Below are 19,406 nucleotides of genomic sequence, written 5' to 3' on the forward strand. Positions count from 1 at the left end.
GTGCGCCACCACTGCCTGGCCAGTTTTTTTGTTTTTTTTAAAGACAGATTCTCAACCAGCCCACGAGGACCTTGAACATGCTACATAGCAGAGGCTTTGATCCCCCTGCCTCCACCTCCAGAGCACTGGGATCCCAGTTGTGAGCCATCTTCCTTGTCCTTGATTTTTTTCTCCTTTCTCTCCAATAGGGCTCCTAAGCCAACCTAACGAACTCCAGGCCTGCATGTGTAGAACCCACTCTTGTCGTTTGGTATTTCTGTTTCAGTGTAAAGAGCTGGCCAAGTCCAAGGCCGAGGTGGCCTGCATCGCTGTGTATGAGACAGATGTGTACGTGGTGGGGACGGAGCGGGGCTGTGCCTTTGTCAACGCCAGACAGGATCTCCAGAAAGACTTTGCACAGCACTGTAGGTGGCCAGTGTTGTACCCTGTTGTTGTCCCTGGTGCTGTCTGTCTACCTGTCTGTCTGGTTGGTTGCTTTGTATGCCTGGGATTGAATTTAGCACCTCACACATGCTAGGCAAATACTCCACCTCTGAACTGTATCCCCATTTTTATTCTCATATTTCATTTTATAATTATTTTTTGAGACAGAGTCTCACTATGTAGCCCTAGTGGGCCTGAGATTTGCTGTGTAGACCAGGTTGGACTTGAACTCACAGGGATCTCCCTGCCCCTGCCTCCTGAGTGCTAGGCTTAAAGTTGTGCACTACCTTGCACAACCTAATCTTATTGATTTTTTATTCTTCATTCTAACGTATTCATATTATTGCATTTATTGATTTTTTAAAAATATTTATTTATTTATTTAATTAATTAATTATATGTAAGTACACTGTAGCTGTCTTCAGACACTCCAGAAGAGGTCATCAGGGTTATGGATGGTTGTGAGCCACCATGTGGTTGCTGGGATTTGAACTCAGGACCTTTGGAAGAGCAGTTGGCGCTCTTAACTGCTGAGCCATCTCACCAGCCCCCTCATTTATTGATTTTTAAAAAATATTTATTTTTATGTACATGAGTATACTGTAGCTATAAGACACACCAGAATCGGGCATTGGATCCTAATACAGATGGTTGTGAGCCACCATGTGGTTGCTGGGAATTGAACTCAGCACCTCTGGAAGAGCAGTCAGTGCTCTTAACCACTGAGCCATCTCTCCAGCCTCCCAATATTTTTTTAAAGGAAGATTTACTTTCATTTTTATTTGTGTGTGCATGTGTATGTGCGCATGTGTATGTGTGCGTGTGTGTGTGTGGGGGGGGGTTGTCTGTGCATGTGAGAGCCGATGCCGAGAGTCCAGAAGAAGAATCAGAAGAGCTGGACTTAGAGGCAGTTCAGAACTGCATGATCTGGGAGCTCAGAACTAAAACACAGCCTCTGGGAGAGCAGTTGATGCTATTAGCTCAGGGTTTCTATGTTGAAGTATTCGTTACTTTATTGGTTAACGACTTAAGGAAGGAAGGGTGTTTTGGGTGCTTGGGAGATGACAGCACTTGGGAACATGGGGAGACCCAGGGCCACCTGTGGGTCTAGCTCCAGGGAGATCCAACACCTCTGGCCTTCGTCGGCACTCACTTCCTAGACTCCCGTGCACACACCGCACGTACACACAAACCCATGAATACACATAGTTAAAAATGATGCATCTTAAAAAGCGAGTTCTGCTTCCTGGTTCACTGGGCCTGCACATAGCTCACAGCCTGTGGAGAGGCAGGAGCATGTGAGAGGGGGCAGTGCTCTGCCTGACTCAGACTAGAAGCAAGCAGGGACTCACCTTCAGAGGCCAGCCGGCCAGTGACATGCTTCTTCCATCAAGACCCTGTTCACAGCTTTTCCAAATGTCACAGATCAGTTCTACCACAGGGACCAAAGTGTCAATATTCCTGACACTCCTGGCTCTTTCTTCTTAAAGATTTTTTTTTTTTTGGTTTGTTTAGTTTGGTGGTTTGTGGTGCTGTCATTTGTCTTGTGGCACAGGGTTTCTCTGTGTAGTCATGCTATCATGAAACTCACTCTGTAGACCAGGCTGGTCTCAAACTCACAGAGATCTGCCTGCCTCCCAAGCACTGGGATCACAACTGTGAGTGCTCACCCTGGCATCTGGGTAGCTGTAGATTTATTTCAGGGGTGACCACCATGCTTGACTCTATTCATCAGGTGATCCTGCCTCTCAGGGCTGGAGACATGGCCAGTAGTTAGGGGCTTGCTGTGCATACTGAGGACCCGAGTTTGGCTCCTAGCACCCATATCAGGTAGCTAAGAGCTGCTGTTAACTCTAGTACCAAGGGATCTGATGACCTCTCTGGCACACACACAGACACACACACACACACACACACACACACACACACACTCACACACATGATATGTGTGGCATACAGACACACGTGTGCACATAAAAGTAAATATTCAAACAGACAACAAAGAAACCTCTATTCTTGGGGCTGAGGGATATGGCTGAGTCAGTAGGGTGGTTACCTAGCATGTGTGTAGCCCTGGCTTCCACCTTTAGATAACAGACAAACAAAAATGCCCTCTTTCTTCTGTTATGATAGTCCCCTTTCCCCTCCTTTTCCTCTCAGTACAAGAAATACAGATGGGTGGGCAGAAAGAATGCTCACTCTGACCCACGCTCATCCTGTGTTTGCAGGCCAGGGGGAAGGGCTGCCTGAAGAGAAGCCACTGTGTCTGGGAAATGGGGAAGCCTGTCCTGGAGAAGCCCAGCTGCTCAGGAGAGCCGTGCAGGACCATTTCTGCCTCTGTTACCGTGAGTCCCTGTGGAGCATAGGCACCCCCTTGTGTGTGTGTGTGTGTGTGTGTGTGCTTGTGTGCATGCATACATGTGCATGTGCTTGTGTGTGAGTGTATGTGTGGGATATGGTATGTGGTGTGTGTGTGTGTAGTGTGTAATGAAGTATGTGATATGTGTGTATAAGATGTGATGTGTGTGTGTGTGTGCTCCTTTATGAATGTGCGTATATGTGATATGGTATGTGGTGTGTATGTAGTGTGTAATGAAGTATGTGATATGTGTGTATAAGATGTGATGTGTGTGTGTGTGCTCCTTTATGAATGTGCGTATATGTGATATGGTATGTGGTGTGTGTGTATGTAGTATGTAATGAAGTATGTGATATGTGTGTATAAGATGTGATGTGTGTGAGTGTGTGTGATATGGTATATGGTGTGTGTGTGTGTGTGTGTGTGTGTGGTGTGCATGTGCTTATAGTACACATGGAGGTCACAGAACAACTTGTAATAACTTGGTTTTCTCCTTCTATTGAAGTTCAGGAGATCAGTTGAAGTCAGGTCACCATGCTCACACATTTTGTGTGTGTGTGTGTGTGTGTGTGTGTGTGTGTGTGTGTGCTTATGTGTGTATATATGCTGGATATGTCTATGTGTATACATAGTATATATACTACATATAATGAATGATATATAATGAATGTACATACATTATCTCTCTTTCTGTGTATGTGTCTTTATGTCTGTGTGTCTGTGACTGTGTGTCTGTGTATGATTGTGGCTTACAGGCTCTGATCCAGCTAATCCAACAATGACTGTCTCCTGACAGAAAGGTCAAGGGTCTGAAAGTTGTTCGGCCCACAAGGCTGGATGTCTTAGCTAGTTTTCAGTCTCCATTGGAATCCTGGAAGTAGGTTCAATTTTCAGTGAAGGAATGCCCCAGCAGCAGGATAGGTGAACTTGCCCGTGAGCACACGGGCAAGCTGGCGACATGCTAAAGCTTCCTTTCTCCGTGCCTTACCTGTGGGCCACCACCTGAAGCTGTGGCTCAGACTTAGGCTGGGTCTTCATCTCACCTCAAATGGTCCAATCAAGAAAATGTTTCACAGATGTGTGCGGTTGCTTGGGTAGGGGTTGATTCCTGATGCAGTCATGTTGACCATCAATGTCAGCCATCACAAGAGGGATAGAGCCAGCATGGCAGGAGAGACCCAGCAATGGGCAGAGAAAGGGTGGGGCCAGGATCGGGAAGCTGGCTGGTCACATTGCAGCCACATGCAGGAAGGAGAGAGAGAGACAGAGAGACAGAGAGACAGAGAGACAGAGAGAGTAAGTTAGTTCTTTGGGCTCTTGATGTATGTTCAAGCTACATGCTCCTGTGTCTGTTGCCCTAGATGAAGCTGGTGGTGGAAAGTTCTGAGAGTCCCATTTACCATCTCTTACCTCCTGTCCTAGGTAAAGCCTTGGGGACAACAGCCATGGTCCCTGTTCCCTACGAGCAGATGCTACAGGATGAGGCAGCTGTGGTGGTTCAGGGCCTTCCGGAAGGCCTGGCCTTCCAGCACCCAGACAGTTACAGTCTTGCCACCCTGAAGTGGATTCTGGAGAACAAAGCAAGGATCTCCTTCGTTGTAAAGAGGTAATCTGCTCCGTAGCCTGACAGCTTGTTTAGAGAGAAACTGGCTTGAGCCAAGTATGGCAGCACAGGCCTGCAATCCCAGTACCGGCAGACTGAGGCAGGAGAATCACTGAAAGTTTGGGGCTAGCCCAAGTTACAGTGAGTTCAAGGACACCCTGGGATATATACCTAAATCCTGTCTTTTTTTTTTTTTAAGATTTATTTATTTCATGTATGTGGGTACACTGTCGCTGTCTTCAGACATGCTAGAAGAGGGCATCTGAACTCATTATGGATGGTTGTGAGCCACCATGTGATTGCTGGGAATTGAACTCAGAACCTCTGAAAGAGCAGTCAGTGCTCTTAACCACTGAGCCATCTCTCCAGCCCCTCCCCCCAAACCCTGTCTTAAAAAAAAAAAGAAAGCAAGGAAGGGAGGGAGGGAGGGAGGGAGGGAGGGAGGGAGAGGGAAAGAGAGAAATTATCATGGTCTGGAGCCACAACTGAGGTGAGGTGACTGAAGTAGATCACTCACCTGGCATGCACCAGGCCCTGGGTTCTGTGCCCAGCAAAGTGTTGTTCACTGTGTATGACTGCTCCACTTGTTCATGTTGGGTAATGGTGTTGGTTTTCTTGCAGACCTTTCCTAGGTGCAGAGAGCCAGCTGGGTAAGTAGCGGGTTCTGATCCTCAGTGGCCACCCAGAACCATCAAGGTCATTCTACTATCATGATAATGATGATGCATGTTTTAATACACTCCTCCATTTCACCACATCACTGTGGCAACCTGAGCTGGGGGTGGTGGCAGCTTGATAGTAGATCTCTTACCTATAGGGTTGCCCAGTGAGGGGCTGAGGGTATGTGTTCAATAGTTCAGCAGCTGCCTAGAATCCCCCAGTGAGGATTGTGGGGGCATGGCTCAGTGGTAGAGCCCCTGCCTAGAATCCCCCAGGGAGGGGCTGGGGGTGTGGCTCAGTGGTAGAGCCCCTGCCTAGAATCCCCCAGTGAGGATTGTGGGGGCATGGCTCAGTGGTAGAGCCCCTGCCTAGAATCCCCCAGGGAGGGGCTCTGGGTGTCCCTCCATGGGAGAATGCCTATATAACATGCATGGGACCTAGGGTTCTCTCATCAACACTACAAAGGAGGGGAGGGAAGAAATCTATGGCACTGTGATACTAAAGGGCTAGGCATATGTCCTGAACAGGAAGAGACAACAGTCAGAGACTCCTCACAGCCCAAGCTGGGGAGATTCTGTAGTGACAGCCACCTGGTCTTCCAGAGGCATGTGTGGATGTAGGGAGTCAACTGGTGGTCTGTGAGTACCAGCCCTGCAAGGACCAGGAGTTGCTGGCTTTGAGGGCTCTAGGATTCATTCCTGTGTCTCTGAAACTCAAGTTGAGGAGATGAAATAACTGCTTAGGAAAGGCCAGGAAAACAGCGATGTTCTTAGGATGTCAGAGTCATCCCCAAAGTAGGCACAGGGCTACAAGAGCTGGTTTAGAAAACTCCACAGCCATATGGCCCTCAGGAGAAGCAGAGGCTCACTGAGGTGGTGACCCACTGTTGTAGAACCAGCCCTGGGGATGAAGAGACGAGAGGCTGAGGAGATAAGGCCAGCCTGAACCACATAGCAAGTTCAAGATCAGCTTAAGACCCTGCCCCCAAAAGACAGAAGGCTAAGAAGGTCTCGTCAGGCTGGTTCTCTTGAGATAACAGAGCTGTGTGACACAGTGCCCGCAGACTTGTGGGAACTCAGATGTCTTCCGTCCCCTTGTTCACAGCAATGATGATACCCACCCCCGACAGATATCTCTGCCAGAAGCATTTAAAAATCCATTCACGGGCTGGTGAGATGGCTCAGTGGTTAAGAGCACCAACTGTTCTCCCGAAGGTCCTGAGTTCAAATCCCAGCAACCACATGGTGGCTCACAACCACCTGTAATGAGATCTGATGCCCTCTTCTGGGGTGTCTGAAGACAGCTACAGTGTACTTACAGATAATAAATAAATAAATCTTAAAAAAATATATAAAATAAAAAATAAAATAAAAATCCATTCACTTATGATTGGGCATAATATCAAGTTGAGTGTCTTTCATCCCAGCAGTCCAAAGTCAGAGTCAGGGGTGTCTCATAAGTTAGTTACAAGCTAGGCTGGTCCATCTAGTAAACCCTAGACTGGCCAGAGCTACAGTGTAAGGCCCTGTCTAAGGAAAAGAAAAATAAAGAAGAGAAAAGAAGAAATCCAATCCACCCATGTCTGCCTCTTCTTTTCTTTCTTTTTTTTTAAGATTTATTTATTTATTTTATGTATATTAGTTATTAGTACATTGTAGCTGTACAGATGTTTTGAGCCTTCATATGGTTGTTGGGAATTGAGTTTTTAGAACCTCTGCTTGCTCTGGTCAACTCTGCTCACTCAGTCCCTGCTCACTCTAGCCCAAAGATTTACTTATTATTAGACATGAGTACACTGCAGCTGTCTTCAGACACACCAGAAGAGGGCATCAGATCTCATTACTGGTGGTTGTGAGCCACCATGTGGTTGTTGGGATTTGAACTCAGGACCTTCAGAAAAGCGGTCAGTGCTCTTACCCGATGAGCCATCTTGCCAGCCCACCTCTTATTTTCTTAAATTATTACTTTTGAGATGTAGATGGAGCTCTGTGCCCTAGCAGTTTAGAAAACATGATGTCTAAAGATGCTAGCTCATGTCTTTAATCTCAGCACTTAGGAAGCAGAGGCAGGTGGGTCTCTAAGTTCAAGGCCGGCCTGGTCTACAAAATGAGTTCGAGGACAGCTAAGGATACATAGACAAACCATGTTTTTTTTTTAAATAAATAATCAAAAAATGAACAACAGCAATGTCACAACAAAAGGATAAAGGGGGTGCCATGGTAGGCAACACAGGCAGAGGATGGAGTTACAGAGATAGGACCTGTGTGCCCCTCATTGTTGCATCCAACTCAACCAGCAAGGAAAATGCAACCACCAGTTCTTCTCAAAGCAGTTTACTTAGGCAGCTTCTCTCTTCAAATCCCCCGCTCCTCGCTCCTCGGGGTACAAGCGTATCCACTCAAGCCACGACCACGCCTCAACCAATCACCACAGGTCACATCACCTTACCAGACAGGCTTGCTTAGCCAATCAGGGATTAAGGGCGAGCCATCCACCAAATATGGGCTTGTTTACTGCCTGACATAGATTTCTGTCCGGCTGGCCAGAAAGTCTAAAATGGCTTCCCACACCCTATTGCTATGTACCTAAGCCAGTATGATCCCCTTCCAGGCCTGTTTGTGGGAGTCTTTGTGGGGACCTTGTCCTCTCTGGCTTCTGTTAGAGAACAGATTTGAAGTTCAGTGTGGTGGTGCACACTGTCAACCCAGCTCTTGAGGCAGGAAGGTTTAAAGTTCAAGACCAGCCTGGGCTACCTAGCAAAACCTTCTCTCAATAAATGAATGAATGAATGAATGAATGAATGAATGAATGAATGAATGAATGAATAAAATCCAACAGAAGGACTGGGGAGCTGCTCCAGCACTTACTAACTCTTGCAGAAGACCAGGGCTCAGTTCTCAGCACCCACACAGCAGTTCACAACTGCCTGTTACTCCAGTTCCATGGGATCCATGCCTGCTTCTGGCTTTCAAGGGCACCAGGCATACATTTAAGCACTGACACATATACATAAAAAGTTAAAATACGCCTTTTTTAAAATCCAAAGAAAAATCTATACTTTGATGGTCCAATGACAGGTGACCAGATGCCTGTCATCCCAGACATTTTCTTACCAAGTAACAGCCACACACAGCAGCAGCCATTTAGTGCTTCCGTGGTGACAGTGTTCTGGTATTCCTCAGCCTGTGTGGGATGTCCAGTCTGGAACTCCAAAGTCCCTGGATGTCAAATCCCTTCTATGCAATGGAAAATACAGAGGAGTTTCGAGTGAGGTCTTAATGCAATCTAGCCCACTTTGAATATCCAATAACAGGAAAGACTGGTAAATGTTAGGCTGTCCAGGATGGTTGCCAAATGCTGTCATTCCAGTGCTGGGGAGGCTGAGTCAGGAGAATAACAGGTTTGAGACCTCCATGGGCCATAGAATGAGTTCCAGGCCAGCCTAAGCTACATGATGAGATGACATTGCAAACAAACAAGGGCTGAGGGGGACCGAGCTTGATGGCTGAGTACTTGCCAAGTTTATGCAAGGCCCTGCCCCTAGTTCAACCCTCAACACCAAAAATACAACTTAAAAATAATCATTTAGAAAAAGAAAAAGCCACAATCTAAATTAAAAAAAAAAAAAAAAAAAAAAAAAAAAAACGTTTTTTAAACAAGAAGGAGCCCAATGATGGTGGCACACACCCTTAACCCCAGGACTCAGGAGGCAGAGACAGGCGGATCTCTTGAGTTTGAGACCAGCCTGGTCTACAGAGTGAGTTCCAGGACAGCCAGGGTGACACAGAGAAACCCTGTGTTGGAAATAAGAAGAACGAAGAAGAGGAGGAAGAGGAGGAGGAGAAAAGAAATTCCTGGGTGTTGGAGGTGGAGGCAGGAGGATCAGGAGTTGCCGGTCATCTCCAGCTACACAGGGTGTTTCAGGCCAGCCTGAGCTACCTATCTTAAAAAACAAAACCACCAACAAAACAAAACCCAAAAGGTAATGTCATATTTTTTACAGAATAATGACACAGAAAGCCTCTGTATGTCCAGGACATTGGGTGTTTGTTTGTTTGCTTGTTAGAGACTCGCCTCGGCCTGGGCTGGGGACCTGGGCTGGGAACCATTGGATGCGGAGGGCCAGCCACTCACCAGTCCTCACCGTTTCCATGAAGACACCACACAGGCCACTTTAGTGACTCACTCAGGTGACCCAGCTGGTGGTTGGCCAGGCTGGGGTCCTCACTTACACTCCTGGCACTGTCTGCCCATTTTCGGAGTAGCCTGCCAATAATAAGCAGAGCTGGTTTTGACCGGCCTTGTTCCCGGCTGGCACTTCTGCGATGGCTTTGACTTGAGAATTCTCCTTCCTCTGCTTTCAAATGATGTGTCCTTGAATGTGAGTCGTGTCCCTCGGTGCTGAGAGAGACTAATGTGCACCTTTTTGTCCTTGCACAGGTGGCCTTGGGATGGTGACAGATGCTGGGAGGCCGACCGTACCACCAAATGACAGGTTAAAAAAAAAAAAAGGAATAAATAAATGAGTAATTAAGAAAGGCATATATGAATAATAATAGACCAGGAATCGTGAGTGATGATCTTGTGATCTCAGGATTGGGAGGGGAGGCAGGAGGATCGGGAGTTCAAGGTCATCCTTGGCTACACTGAGAGCATGAGGACAGCCCACATGAGATGTTGTATAGAGAAGAAAGAGGGAAGGGGGATGGCTAATGAGGGCTAGAGAAACGGCTCAGCACTTAAGATCCATTACTGCTCTTCTCGGAGATTCCAGTATGGTTCTCAGCACCATGTCATGCGGTATACAACTACCTGCAACACTCTCTCTAACCTCCACAGGCGCCAGGCACACATCCCTTGCAGCAAAACACTCAACGCATTTAAAAACTTCCTGACCCTATTTATTTATTTTAATAGTTTTTTGGGGTTTTTTGACACAGGGTTTCTCTGTGTAGCCCTGGCTGTCCTGGAACTCACTCTGTAGACCAGGCTGGCCTCGAACTCAGAGATCCACCTGTCTCCACCTCCCCAATGCTGGGATAATAGCTGTGTGCCATCATGCCCGGCTCCACCCTAATCCTTGACCTGGGTTCCCTTCTCCTTGCAGCTATGGCCCTGTCAGTGTGAAAACTGAACCCATGGAAGATTCTGGTAGGTACACTTGATGCTTTGACAGTCAAATGTTTAGCAGGCTATCCTCTGATTGATGCGCTTATAAAAATGACCACTAAGTATTCAACCATGACCAGGATCATATTTGTAGAATTCTAGGTAAGTACTGCTCATCTGAAATGCTTGGTCCCACCATTGAGATAGCTCAGCCGGTAAGGACTCTGTTCCCCTGGGAGCTGGGATCACAAGTGTGTGGGGGCCTCTGGCCCACTTTGTGGGTGCTGGGCCACGATCTTAGCCCTCATGGCAGCATAATAACCCTCTTAACCACCTGACCCGTATCACCAGCCCCCATAAAGCTCTGGGGTGCTTGGGTTTTAGATCCTCTGACCATCTAAGACACAAGCCAAAGACAGCAGAGACTGGAGAAGCACTCATCACCGGCGTTAACCAGGAAAGCGTAGAGGGTTGAAAGCCACCATGTTGGGACTGAGACGCACACTCCACAGCTCAGTTCTGCTCTGCCATGATGCCTGCCTCAGTTCTTCCTCTCCACTTCGCCTCTCCAGAGCTGCCGCTCCCCACAGGGCCATTGTTAACAGTGTTTCCCGGGGGATGCACTGGGAGGTAGTGGGACCTTTGAGAGGTGGAGGGAAATCTTCAGATCACTGAGGCATGAGGCATGCCCCTGCAGCCTGGCCTCCAGTTGACTGTTAGTGAGCCAAAGAGGAGTTTACTCTTAAGATTCAGTCGTAAAGAGCAGGCCCTTGCTAGCCTGGAACGTGCCAGACAGATGAGGCTGGCCTTGAACTCACAGAGATCCACTTGCCTCAGTCTCAGACAGGCTGGGAGTAGAGGCATGCGCCATCACATCCTGCTTCCAAAGAGGATCTGGAAGAGTTGGTTCTTCTGCGTCACCCTCTGCCTCCTGCATGCTGCGGTGACTGGCTTATGCTACCATTCCCACCAGGGAGATGTTCAGTCAGCTGGCTGTGCTGACCGGACCCCTAACTGTGGTCTCTGCTGCCCTCATAGGCACTTCACCAAGGGCAGCAGCCATGCTAATCAAGACGGAGTCGGAAGATCCTGATTACAACTCCTGTAATGTGCAAGGTAATGCGGTGCCAGTTCCTTCACAGGCAGTATGGTAGTCACTCATCTGAAAGATGAGCAGGAGGAGCAAGGGGACAGGAGGGCAGCTCAGTGAGGAAGAGCAAGCATGAGGACCTGAGTTCAGGTCCCAGCACCCATAGAAAATGCTTGGCATGGCCACAGGTCGGTACTGGCGGAACCAGAGACAGGAGGATGTCTGGGGCTTGCTGACCTAGCTCTTGTCTCCAGCATCTGGATCCAGAGTCGAGTGATGGAACAAGACCCCGGACATCCTCCTCCAGCCTGTGCACGTGCACACAGACACTGCACCCACACACACGTGTATGAATATACCACATACTCCACACAAAACCAGAGCTACAGATGCATGTGTGCAGACCTAGACTAGCAAGCTGCCTTTCGAATTACACAATGAATGGAATTCATCTTCAATAGAGTGGGGCATTTGTGGGGCACACCTGTAATCCCAGTGCTTAGAAAGTAAAGGCAGAAGGATCTTGGGTTCTGGGTCATCCCTGCCTTCTGTCTTGGTCAGTGTTCCATTGCTGTGAAGAGACATTATGACCATGGCAACTCTTACGAAGGAAAGCATTCCACTGGGGCTGGCTTCCATTTGAGAGACCTTTTATTATTAACCCATTATTGTCATGGCAGGAAGCATGGTGCTTGTTACACAGGTAAATAGGACACTGGAGAGGCACACACAAATCCACAGGCAGCACAAATCAAGGGTAACACTGGGGCTCCTTTGAGCTTCTGAAACCTCAAAGCCCATTCCCTCCCCACTCCATCCCCACGTTCTCCAACAAGGCCACACCTCCAATAATGACTCCCAATGAGTCATTATTGGGAGCCATTTTAAAATTTTTATTTATTTATTATATGTAAGTACACTGTCACTGTCTTCAGACACACACCAGAAGAGGGCATTGGATCCCATTACAGATGGTTGTGAGCCACCATGTGGTTGCTGGGATTTGAACTCAGGACCTCTGGAAGAGGAAGCAGTCAGTGCTCTTAACCACTGAGCCACCTCACCAGTCCTGGGAGCCATTTTCATTCCAACTACCATAACCATCTAGGAAGTTCAAGCCTGGGCTACATGTGACTCTAACTCAAAAACTAAGAAACCCAAGCTGGGATGTGAGGGCGGTCTGGCTGCGACATCTGTCACCCATTGATCACCAGGGTTGATTCGGCTGATCTGGCTGGCTAGTCGGGTGTTCCCTTCCTCCCTCACCACTCCATGTGCGTCCCTCCCGGACGACCTTCCCCGAATAGAGGAGGACCGGTCTTTGGTCAAGAGTATACAAGTAGCTGTGCTCCCCTGCCTGAACCTCCAAACAAGCTCTCAAGAAACCCAAGCTGAAGAGATGGCTCAGTGGTTAAGCAGATTAGATGCTCTTCCTGAGACCTGAGTCCAATTCATAGCATACACATGAGGGCTTACCGTTAGTTGTAACTCCAGTCTCAGGGGAGCCAACATCCTCACACAGACGTACACGCAGGTAAAACACCAACCGCACATGCAATAAAAATGATAATCTTTTTAAATTAAGAAAAGCTCCTCAAAGCGACATCCTGCATACAGTCATGGATCTATCAGGTAATGCAGCTTATTGAGCCAAGTCAGCAGTCTGTAAAGGACCAAAGTCGGCTGATTAAAGATGCATCAAACCTCATCGAAAAGACTTCCAGGGCTGGAAAGATGGCTCAGTGGTTAAGAGCACTGTCTACTCTTCCAAAGGTCCTGGGTTCGATGCCCAGCACTGACATAGCAGCTCACAACCATCTATAACTGCAGTCCTATGGGATCTGATTCCCTCTTCTAGTGTGTGGCTACACCTGCAGATGAAACTCCCATGTCCATTGTCTTAGGGTTTCTGTTGCTGTGTCAAAACACCACGACCAGAAAGCAGGTTGGGGAGGAAAGGGTTCATTTGGCTTTCATTTCCACATTGCTGATCATCGCTGAAGGAAATCAGGACAGGAACTCAAGTAGGGCAGGAGCCTAGAGGCAGGAGCTGATGCAGAGGCCATGGAGGGTGCTGCTTCCTGGCTTGCTCCTCATGCTTTGCCCAGCCAGCTTCCTTATAGAACCCAGGGCCACCAGGCCACAGATGGCACCACCCACCATGGGCTGGGCCCTCGCCTACTGATCACTAACTGAGAAAATGCCTTACAGTTGGATCTCATGGAGGCATTTCTTAAACTGAGGACTGCTTCCTCTTTGATGACTCTTGCTTTCATCAGGTTGATATAAAACTAGCCAGTACATACATTTTTAAAAAACAAATAAATAAATCTAGCTGATTGCTATGGCCACAGCACTAGGATTGCTGTAACAGGATCCACTGCCTCCCTTATGAAACCAATCTGATTCCCAGTAGCTAACACTGTTGTGGGGGGCTGAGCACATCACCCGCTGTCCTGGCACTGCGGAACAGTGAAGCCTGGCATCATGGAGGGGACCTGCCAGTAAGCCTTGTGCTCTTTCCTCTCCCCTGCCTAAAATGCTTTCGATTTGTAGATTAAGATAATTCCAAGATATGTTTTTTTCCATAACAACAACAGCAATAGACCACTTCCAGGAGGATCAGTGGGTAGAATACCTGCCCCTAAACATTCTCAGCACCCACATATTCTTAGGAAAGAACCAACGTCTACAACTCAACCTCTTACCTCCATATATGCACTATGGCAGGCACCCCCACACGTGTGCATGCACATAATAGATACATGAATTTTTTCTTTTTGCTTTTTTGTTGGTTTTTTTGTTTTTTGTTTTTTGTTTTTTGTTTTTTGGTTTTTTTTTTTTTTGAGACAGGGTTACTCTGAGTAGCCCTGGCTGCCCTAGAACTCACTCTGTAGACCAGGCTGACCTTGTACTTACCGAGATCTGCCTGCATCTGCCTCCTGAATACTGGGATTAAAGGCATGCCCCACCACAGCCCTGCTTAAAACAGTTTTTTTAAAGATAGAAAACAAAAAGGACCTTGTAGTGGTGCAACTGATTTGGGGTCACCCAGGCTTCTGTAACTCTTTTATTTTATTTTATTTTATTTTATTTTATTTTATTTTATTTTATTTTATTTTATTTTATTTTAGACAGGGTCTATGTAGCCCAGGTTGGAGCTCACCGTGTAGCTGCTGACCTCAAACTTGCAGCCTCCTCTCTGCCTCCACATGAGGGAGGAGGGTGTGGCAGTATACATCTGGCCTTTCTTCCCTTTTATTTATTTATTTTTGTTGTTGTTTATTTGTTTGGTTGTTTTATTGTTTTGTTTTGTTTTGTTAAGACAGGATCTCACTCTGTAGCCCTTGCCAGCCTGGAACTCACTCTTTAGACCAGGCTGGCATCAAACTCCACAGGTCTGCCTGCCTCTTCCTCCCAAGTGCTGGGATTAAAGGCTACACAATCACACCCAGCCCTCTCTTTTTAGAAGACAGGCTTTGAACATAGTTCAGGCTGGCATCAAAGTTGAAACCCTCTGCCCCAGCTTCCTTAGAGCAGGGATTGGAACTGTGGGCTACCATATCCTACATCTCTCTTTTTTAATCCTAGTAGTTCATTTTTTAAAATTCATTTCACTTTTTAACTGTGTGTGTGCATATCTGTGCACCTGAGTTCGGGTACAAACATAGGGTAGGAAAACTATCAGATCCCCTGGAGTTGGAATCACTGCCAGTTGTGAGCCTCTCAGGACGGGTGTGAGGAAATGAGCTCTGCTCTTATCCAAAAACAAAAAAGCGTCCTGCTTGCTTGCTTGCTTGCTTGCTTGCTTATTTATTTATTTATTTATTTATTTATTTATTTATTTATTTATTTATTTATTTGATGTATATGAGTGCTCTATCTGCATATACACCTCCATGCCAGAAGGCATCAGATCCCTTTATGTGGGAATTGAACTCTGGACCTCTGGAAGAGCTAGCAGCCAGTGCTCTAAGCTGCTGAGCCATCTCTCCAGTCCACTCATCCCCACCCCCACCCCCCAGCCCCCAAGTGTTCTTAACAACTGAATCCTCTCAGCCAGGCAGGTGGTGGCCTGTGCCTTTAATCCCAACCCTCAGGAGGCATGGGTAGGCAGATCTACATGAGTTCAAGATCAACCTGGTCTAGAGAAGGCATTCCAGGATAGCCAGGCTACACGGAGAAACCCCTGTCTTGAAAAACCAAAACAAGTGAGTCACCTCTCCAGCAGCCCCTCCCCACCCCATAGTAGTCGATTACAAAGTTAGGAAGCACCATCACCACTTGAAACAACACTGCCCAAGTAGAGGACTCGGTGTCCACGACTGTGAACAGATCTAGATTGCTTGGTCATATGTAGAAGTTTCTATCTCCTCCTCATCCCTTAGAGGAGAAGCCCATGTGAAATTATGATGTTTACTTCTGTGGAGTCAAGGTCTGACTGGCCACAGACTTCCTTGTGTAGACAACAGGACGACCTCCGTCTTCTAATCTCTATGTACCGATAAGGTTGGGATACAGTGTTTGTACATGCTAAGCAGGTGCTCTACAAACCAAGCCAAGCCCCCCCAGGCTGACATCATATGTTAGTGCCTGATGATTATCTCTTACAAAAGTAAACTCACTGTGTGTTTAGTATGTACAGACGGGGCTGGAGAGATGGCTCAGTGGTTATGATCACTAGCTGATGATCTTCCAGAGGTCCTGAGTTCAGTTCCCAGCACCCACATAGCAGCTTACAATTGTAACTCCAGTTCTAGGAGATCTAACATCTTTTCGTGATCTCTGCGGATGTGAGCAAACACTCCTATACATAGAATAAAATAAACCTTCTGGAAAATTCTAAAACAAGGCCATCCTGGGCTACCAAGTGAGCCCTTACCTCCAAACAAAACAAAAACTCCAGCATGAGGATAAATTTGGGTAGGGGTGGAGCTGGGGACAGTAAACTGTGGGAACCTGAGATTGCTTAATCATGAATGTCATTTTAGATGTTTTCTTTTTAAGAGTCGACTCCGATGGTCTCTTTAGAGACCAATGAGGACCCCGAGACTGAGGTAAAAATGGAAGGTGAGTCACCAAAACGCTTGTTATTGTCACATGGTCAGGGTGGCTTTCCATGCAGCCCTCACTACTTCTGAAACGATTATTGCACGGTGGTGATTGGAACCAGTGTGTGTATGCTCACATTCATGCAGGTGTTGGATGAGAATGAGCCATAGGCTCCTGTGTGTGAATGCTTGGTCCCCAGTTGATGGAACTGTTTGGGAAGGATTAGGAGGTGTGGCCTTGGTGATGGAGCTGTGTCACTGGGGGTGAGCCTGGAGGTTTCAAAAGGCCCCACCATTTCCAGTTAGCTCTCTCTGCCTTGTGCTCATGGATCAAGATGTGAGCTCTTAGTTACTGCTTTAGCACTGTGCCCGCTTGCCTTCTGCCACAAGGGTCATGGACTCTAACCCTCTGGAACCATAAGCCTAGTAAACTCTGCCTTCTATAAGGTGCCTTGGCAATGGTTTCTTATCATAGCAACACAAGAGTAACTAAGACAGATGACCATGTCTCCATGCATGGAGGAGTCAGAGGACGTCTTTGTGGGGTCACTTCTCTCCTTCCTTCCATCTTGATATGGGTCCTGGGGACCGAACTCAGGCCACCAGCTTTGCAGAAAACGTACCTTTTACCACCGAGCCACCTCACTGGCCCTCAAATAGAAATAAAATTAGCCCTCTCTTTAACCACAGTTAGAATTAATGCTTCAGGGTTTGGTTGGTGGGGGACACAGTATGGTGTCCACATCCTCTATTTATGAAAAGCCAGCAAGACCACTTGGAGCCCTGGGTCCTGATAGTTTACCTTTGCAACGAGAGTAAAAGGTTTAATGATGGCAGCTGTCTCCTTATTGGGTGAGCCGCAACAATCAATTATTTTTGAAGATGTCACCATGTTCTTTATTAAGCAGAAATGGGCTAGCCTAACACTCACTCAGAAGGTCTTGTACGTACGATACGGCGGAGGACCTTGCACAAGTGGCTTGTCTGGGGCTATCTCCAAACCAATTCTCATTGCCAAGCTAGAGCACAAGCTAGAGCAACCCTCATTGCAAGCTAGAGGCGGGGTTCTCCCGGTCATAGGAAGCCTTTGGCAGTGGGGGTTAGAAAGCAGGCTTCACGGGGCACCTCTAAGAACTAAGCAAGTACACCCTATGAGCCAAAAGCTCAGCGTGCAGTGAAAGTAAACACCCCTCCAAGTCAGCCGAGAAGACAGGAAGAGAGATTAACTCCTGACCTGTCTATCCCAGCTCGCCAAGGAAGGCGAGTCAAGAGCCAAGTTGAGTGATGTCCAGTGCACTGTCTCATTTTCTGTAGTCACGTGTACTTCCTCCGAAGCAGTGCTTTTCAGTTCACTAAAGCTCTTCAGCTGGCTGTAAAGAATCTCAGGCCTCCCTCTCCTTGATGATCATCCTGTTCAAGCGCAGAGTACAGGGTCAGTGGATGCCATCCATCTGGCACATTAACAACTGTCACAATGTTGCAACAAAGTACTGAATTAATGAGACTGTGGGGCGGTGGTGGCACATACCTGTACCCCCAGCACTTAGGAGTCAGAGGCAGGAAGATGTCTGAGTTCAAGGCCAGCCTGGTCATAGGACAGCCAGGACTTCACAGAGAAACCATATCTTGAAAAAAAAAAAACAAAACAAAAAAAAACAAAAAAAACAACAACAACAACAAAAAAAAAAAACCCACACACAAACCAAAGAGACTGAAGAGATGGCTTAGCCATTGAGAACAATTGTTGATCTTCTGGAGGACCCAAATTTAGTTCCCAGCTCCCATGTCGTGTGGCTCCCAACTGCCTCTAACTCCAGCTTCTTCTGGCCTCTGTGTGCTCACATGCTTGCATCCCAACATAGACACACACTCATACACATAAATGAAAAGATATTTTTTTCTAAGAACATCAGCAACTTAAAGGAGGAGAGGAGACAGTAGCCAGAGCGGGAGGCAGCTGATCACATTGTATCCACAGTCAGGAAGCAGACAGATTGATGCTGGTGCTCAACTTTCTTTCCTCTTTTTGTTCAGTCTGGGCCCCCAGAACATGGGGTGGAGCCCCAACATCAGGATGACTTCTCTCCTCAGCGTACACTCTGGAAGCACCCTCACAGACATGTCCAGCCAGATTGACCTTGAAGGTCAACCATCTTTCAGCACCGCACACAGGGGTGGGGATAGGGAGGCAGTATCCAGGCTGCACTTCTCCTTATGTAACACTTGGGTATGTTTTAGAGACTTGCAGATTTTCTGGTCACTCTAACTCTTTTTGTTTGCTCTCAAGGAAATGCAAATCCATCCAACCTTGTAAACTCTGCAGCAGGTGTTGAAGACCTTAGGATCGTACAGGTGACAGTCGCAGGTGGGGACATCCACTTAATGTCATCATTTGAATCACATTTTTCTTTTTTGTAAAGTTTGTTTCCCCTTATTTAGGTGTGTATGTGTGTCCAAGCGTCTGCCATGTGAGTGCTGTGAGTGTGGTACCCAGAAGAGGGCACAAGATCCCTTGAACTCAGAGATTGGCCTGCCTCTGCCTCCCGAGTGCTGGGATTCGAGACATGCACCACCACCCAGCTGTATTTATTTTTAATTTGTCTTGATTTACTTTGTTTCGTGGGTATGAGTTTTGTCTGTGTGTATGTGTGTGCACTATGCAGTGCCTAGTGCCCATCAAGTTCAGACTGGAAGGGTAAGATGCATGCGCTGGAGAAGGAGAGCAGCAGGTGCTCTTAGCTACTGAGCCAGCTCTTCAGCTGCCCCCTGAGCCACTCTTTTTAAAGATTACTTATTTAAGTTTTAAGACAGGGTCCCACTCTGTATCCCTGGCTGGCCTGGAACTCACTGCGTAGACAGGCTGGCCTCTAATACAGAGATCTGCCTGCTTCTGCCTCCTGAGTGCTGAGAGGTATGGACCACTGTTGCGGCCCGCCCGCGGTCCACAACACGAACGGTTCAACTGAGAATGNCAGTTCCCTGCAAAGAGAGGAATCTAGACGGGGCGGAAGAAACAATGGAGTCAAGACAACATTCGGATCAAGACTCAATTTAATATTTCCAGACACTCAGTTTATAAAGGAAGGGGGAGGGAACCCAATTTCCCGCCAA

At 47.3% G+C, this 19,406-nt stretch overlaps 1 protein-coding gene across 1 annotated transcript in view; it reads left to right on the plus strand.

Annotated features, from left to right (window-relative positions):
• LOC110294468 (general transcription factor II-I repeat domain-containing protein 2) overlaps positions 1–19,406 on the plus strand; it is a 33,336-nt gene that overhangs the window by 7,881 nt on the left and 6,049 nt on the right. Inside the window, exons 3-11 of the mRNA XM_021162712.2 lie at positions 266–404; positions 2,652–2,768; positions 4,205–4,388; positions 5,007–5,035; positions 9,486–9,540; positions 10,153–10,196; positions 11,193–11,270; positions 16,252–16,314; positions 18,583–18,688. Coding sequence (XP_021018371.1) covers positions 266–404; positions 2,652–2,768; positions 4,205–4,388; positions 5,007–5,035; positions 9,486–9,540; positions 10,153–10,196; positions 11,193–11,270; positions 16,252–16,314; positions 18,583–18,688 — 815 coding nt within the window. The remainder of the gene's footprint in view (positions 1–265; positions 405–2,651; positions 2,769–4,204; positions 4,389–5,006; positions 5,036–9,485; positions 9,541–10,152; positions 10,197–11,192; positions 11,271–16,251; positions 16,315–18,582; positions 18,689–19,406) is intronic.

This window comes from Mus caroli, chromosome 5, assembly GCF_900094665.2.
Source record: "Mus caroli chromosome 5, CAROLI_EIJ_v1.1, whole genome shotgun sequence".
Lineage (NCBI taxonomy): Eukaryota > Metazoa > Chordata > Mammalia > Rodentia > Muridae > Mus > Mus caroli.